We start from the raw sequence: 6,000 nt of genomic DNA on the forward strand, positions 1-6,000 counted from the left end.
CACCAACTAGTGACAAAAAATGTCTTAACATAAATTTTTGAATTGAACTTAGGTCTCCTTTTCAAAACTCTATTATGTTTGAATTGAACTAATTACTTTTAGTGCATTTAACTTGTATATTTCTTTCTTAGTTCTATTTATCTTTTTTCACCAAATCATTCCTTGTTATTTTCTTCCTTGTAAAGTTAATGCTCTATCCTTAAGTAGTTTTTGAACAAAATTTATTTAATTTTAAATATTATATATATATATATATATATATATATATATATAGGTTTCCAAATCAAATATGAAGAGTAAATTGGTGTTAGGGAGAGTAGAAAGAAGCAAGGGTATTGATCGATTTTCATGAATTGTTATACAACCTATCGTTGACTTGTAAACCAATATCATATTTGAAATTTAAAATTTAAAAAACAAAAAAAAAAAAAAAAAAAAAAAAAAAGATAAGATTGACCTTGTTGGTATAAAAAATAGCCTTGGAAAACAGCCAGTGTCGGAATTGAATATCTGTGGGAAGATGTCAACGCAAGTAAATATGCTTATCTCTGGACTATTTAATTTACTTGCTAACACTACCATTTCTGCACGCTTTCCTAAGTGTGCCAAGAAATTTTTGTTGCCGCCTTTTCTATAACTAGTCCAACTCCCCTCTCCATCAACCCACTTCCTCAAATGTAATACTTGGTTTTCTCAAATATAATTTATAAATTTGGTATTAAATTTTAATTATAAATTTTTATCAATTTATATAGAAAAACATATTTATGTGGAATTTTGATAAATTTGTCTCCATCAACCTACTTGATCAAATTTTAGTTTATTTTTAGAGTAGTTTGCAAATAACAACCTTTAAATTTAGGACTTTTGCGAATTACAGTCTCAAAGTTTTTTTTTTGCGAATAACTGTCGCCAAAATCAACACCATTCAGATCAAGTGACTGTTGACCAACCCAAATGACCTTTGACCAACCTAAATGATTATTTATTTTATAATTAAGTAAATAACTATATTTTTAAATTCTTATTGTTAGTTGATAACTTACGGCGAAAAATAGACATTGTCGACATAGAAATGTAATTTGGTCATGGGAATAACCATTATAAAAATTAATAAAAACAATACAAAGTCTAAAATTAATTAAGACTTAACAACAATTATACTAATACAACACATTATCCAAAGTTATGTTGATACCATAAGAAAAATAGGCGAAAATTTTTTCTTGAATAGTATACAAAATACTGAAAATTAAGATTAACTAATATATAACTTATAATTATAACGGACCCTAAAAAACAAAAAAAATATAAAAAATTAAAGAAAAAATCAATCTCATAATCGAAATCGAATAACATACGTTCAAAAACAATCTAACAACTCAAACACCTATAGAATTAAAAGGCAAGAACCCCACGATTTGGAATATCTAAGTAATGAACCTAAACACAGTTAAGAAGTTCGAAAACATTCGAGACGTTTAGAAAATGCAATTAATGCATGCGGTGTGTCTAACCAAATGCTGTCATTTAATTTACTACTAAGTTTACATTCTCATTTCTCCTTCCTTATAAATTCTCTTCCCAACTCAATGCCTCGTTTCCTTCATACCTATCATCTCTTCTTCCCATTCTCACTATATTTTCTTTCTCTCTCTCTCTCTCTCTACATTTTCTGTATTACACAGCAGAAAACAATCATGTTGTTCCCTACCGTCCTATCTAGAGTTCTAGAATGGCTAATCTACCAGCTTTTAGGCAATTCTTGTTTTAGAGCAGCAAGAAAAATGAGAAACTATGGCTTCCATCTTCTCAAATCCCCTTCTTTCAAACAAAACCATCAAGATAATAATCTACACATAACCCAACACCCACAAATTCCTATTTCATACCCTAATTTATCAAAAAACCTAAGCTTACTCATGGATCAAAAATTCAACTCTATGGTTTGTGATTTTGAGGGAAGTTTATTAAGGTCCCCATCTTTATTCCCTTTTTTCATGTTAGTTGCTTTTGAAGGTGGGGGTTTAATAAGGGCATTTTTCTTGCTCTTATGTTACCCTTTTTTGTGGGTGTTAAACTATGATAATCAACTTAAATTAATGATTTTTGTTACTTTTTGTGGGCTTAAATTGAAAAATATGAAAAATATTCAAAGAACAGTTTTACCCAAGTTTTATCTCGAGGAGATAAATTACCATGTTTATCAAGTATTAAGTAGGTCAAAATCTAGGGTTGTGATTAGCCGTGCACCGACGGTGATGATGGAAGGGTTTCTTAAAGAGTATTTGAAGGTTGATAAAGTATTGGGGACTGAGTTACATAGTTATGAAGATTATTATACTGGCTTATTATCTTCTTATGGGTTGTTTGTTAAGGATAGGGATTTTAAAGAATATTTTACATTTGAAAGGGCTGATGTTGGTATTGGAAATTCAATGTTTGTTGATCACTTATTCATGTCTCTCTGCAAGGTATAACATATTTATATTTATTTAATCATGCAACTATGATTCTCCCTCTTTCTATTTTATTTTAAATCTTTACCTTCTTTAGATGCCCTTTGTTTCCTTATTTGACTGTATTTGGGGTGGTTTTGCCCATAAACTACAACTAAGAACAAGACTCTATCACTTCCTCCGTATTGTGAAGGTTTTCAAAATAAATAAATTTAAATTTTACGTGTCATAAAAATCTAAAAACATATTTTGAGTCATATCAAAGGATAACTTATGATTTAACTAGTATTTAAATGTTATGATAATTATATCACTCCGTCACCGTATCTATTGTGATTGCGACTATTTTTGTATTTTTACACTATGGGTCTAATGTTGAGCAAGAAAGAATCATTTGTATGCTACAACTATTACAAAAACACTAGTTAGTCTATAAAGTAAACAGCAAGAATTCTCTATTAGTTTGATTATTTTATTATGAGATGAGAAATTTTTATGGTAATTTGATAATAAATATATTTATATACTTAATGACTTAAAACATTAATTTTGATTATAAATTAAAAAAATACATTATAAGGAAAATTATTGTACAACTCTTTTGGCCATAAACAATAATTACATTTATGTTCAAAAATTAAATTATCTTATTATTTTAATAAAATTTTACTCATATCAACATATTTATTTTAATAAAATAAGTGTTATAATTTCAATACAAATTACATAAAAATTAATATAATTGATACTTAATTTTTTTCTGAAATATTTATTTTTTAACTTATAATTTTAGCTCATTACTCAATATATTCAACTATAAATTTAGTTTTAATGAAATTACAACATTTTCATTTTAGTCCGTCTTATAACTTTTTTTTTATTCTCATCTATATGTTTTAACTCTTTTTTAATGTTATTTACACATTCATTTGCTTTTTTCATTTATTACCACTTTCTTTAAAATAATGTAATTTTTCTTTGATACAAATAAAAAGAATAAAGTAGTAATTTTTTTTTAGTCAACGTTTTAAATTTCATACTAAAAAATTGACTCTCATCGTAATCACAACAAACAAGATGTCCTACTACCAACATACTCTATGTACACCTATGTCCTAGTAGATAGTAAAGCACAGAGACGCCCACCTACCCTTGTTACACTTGCTTTATTTAAAAAAAAATGAATAATTGGACTAGTTAGTTAATGTCATATATAAGTGTGGTGGAACAACCTTCTCTTTTAAAATCAAAGTGCCAGTGTAGACCTCACAACTACATCCGACTGTTTTTAATTTATAGTATGAATTCTATAATATTTGTTCATAAATGCATGAACTAAAGTAAATAAAATAGGTCTCAAACAAGGTCATGGTAATCAACCCAGCAGTCTTCTGCAAATAGTCAGTGTCCGGGGGAGTGGTGACAAACGGATCATATTTATACCCCGGCCCTCGAGGGAAAAGGCGGGTGAAATACGCAAAATTAATTCAAACCCCCGGCTAGGTAAAGAAAATCATGTTAAATGATAATTGAGTAGCACCAAGATAACATGGGAAAAGTTAGCGGTAAAACACAAAATAAACTCAAAATGAACTCATAAAATTGTCACTCATAATAAAATTAATAAAAAATGAAAATGGGGTTTAAATCGTGACACTTCCACATATTTTTTTCTTAAAAACTTCTATTTTTAGTAGTAGTTATATAAATTTTGAGAATGCAAATTATGTTTATGTACTTTTTTTGGGGGTTTGGTGTGGCGGTTCATGTTCATAAAAAAAGTACCAACAATCATGCATATATGATATGAAGTATATAGCAGTTTGAAGGTTTTGACATGGACGGTTTTGATGTTGACCAAGAAAACAAATTGACTTGACTTTTTCTTTCATGATTATAGTATTTTGAACTTTGAAGGGGACACTTTTCTTTTGCATGAATATATTATGTTGATAAAGTTGGAGTGAAAAATCCACTGTTATACAACAAGCATTAAATGATGAATTTATGATATTTATTTGGGTGCAGGAGATATATGTGGTAGATCTGCAACAAGATGACAAAACCTGCAACACAACTGGGCCCACAACAACAAAAATCATGCCAAGGGACAAATATCCAAAACCGTTAATATTCCATGATGGCAGATTAGCCTTTCTTCCTACTCCCTCAGCAACCCTAATCATGTTCATGTGGCTTCCTTTAGGCATACTTCTTGCTATTTTTAGGCTCTTTGTAGGCATTTACTGTCCATTTAAGCTCTCCCTTATGTTAGGTCAATTTAGTGGCATCAGACTAAGATTATTAAAAGATGAAAATGATAATAACCACGAAAAATTCCCTAAAAAAAAAGGAGTCCTATACGTCTGCACGCATAGGACTCTTTTAGACCCAGTAATGTTAGGGGCGGTTCTTCAAAAACCTCTAACTGCGGTCACATACAGTCTAAGCAAGACATCCGAAATAATCGCGCCAATCAAGACAGTTCGACTGACAAGGGACCGGAAAACCGATGGAGAAACAATGCAAGAGCTACTATCAGAAGGAGACCTAGTGGTATGCCCTGAAGGGACTACATGTAGGGAACCATATTTACTAAGATTTAGCTCATTATTTGCAGAGTTAGCGGATGAAATAGTGCCAGTTGCATTGGACACAAAAGTGAGCATGTTTTATGGTACAACAGCAAGTGGGTTAAAATGTTTGGATCCAATATTTTTCTTGATGAATCCAAGGCCTATTTACTACATTCATGTGCTGGGAAAATTGGCTAAGGAGATGAGCTGTGGTGGTGGGAAATCAGGGTTTGAAGTGGCTAATTATTTGCAAAGACAACTGGCCAATGTGTTGGGTTTTGAGTGCACTGCACTTACTCGCAAAGATAAGTACTTAATGCTTGCAGGAAACGAAGGAAAGGTCGGTCCATGATTTTATATATCATGGATTTATAACTATACTAATTTAATTTTATGTTTTATTTTGCAAAAAAAAAAAAAGAAATTGATAGAAATTAATTAGTTAATTTTCATGCTATCTAGAATGAATAGTGGGAGATATAAAATTAGTAGGAGTAATATTAGCTTTATTATATATAGAAGTATATCTATATATTCGTCTTATTATTTTATTTTTTGGTAATATTTACTGTGTTTGAATGGATGGAAGAGACATTATGAAGTACATTAATATTCTAGTTGGAAAAGATTATATTATTCGTCTTATTATTTTATTTTTTGGTAATATTTACTGTGTTTGAATGGATGGAAGAGACATTATGAAGTACATTAATATTCTAGTTGGAAAAGATTATATTATGATTCATATAATTGTTCCTTGCATGAGTAAAGTATCTGTGTATATTATTATATTCTTTGCAAATTGCATTCAATCATATACAATTTGGATCTTGGATTGTGGTGCATGTGCCAAGTAATATTCAGCCAAGAATTCATACAAAATTTACATAAAATTTAAATCAGTAATGAAATAGGAGGTGCTTACTAATTTATGGTATGTGTATATGTGATCGTAGGCTATACTA

The 6,000-nt window shown here is 29.6% G+C and overlaps 1 protein-coding gene across 1 annotated transcript; it reads left to right on the top strand.

Annotated features, from left to right (window-relative positions):
* Positions 1 to 1,622: 1,622 nt before the first annotated feature.
* On the top strand, positions 1,623 to 5,664 carry LOC130805345 (glycerol-3-phosphate acyltransferase 1). Its single transcript, XM_057670106.1, has 2 exons — positions 1,623 to 2,474; positions 4,488 to 5,664. The coding sequence occupies exons 1-2, from the start codon at positions 1,701 to 1,703 to the stop codon at positions 5,385 to 5,387; spliced, it is 1,674 nt and encodes a 557-aa protein (XP_057526089.1). The 5' UTR covers positions 1,623 to 1,700; the 3' UTR covers positions 5,388 to 5,664.
* Positions 5,665 to 6,000: the final 336 nt, after the last annotated feature.

This window comes from Amaranthus tricolor, chromosome 2 (assembly GCF_026212465.1).
Source record: "Amaranthus tricolor cultivar Red isolate AtriRed21 chromosome 2, ASM2621246v1, whole genome shotgun sequence".
Classification (NCBI taxonomy): domain Eukaryota; kingdom Viridiplantae; phylum Streptophyta; class Magnoliopsida; order Caryophyllales; family Amaranthaceae; genus Amaranthus; species Amaranthus tricolor.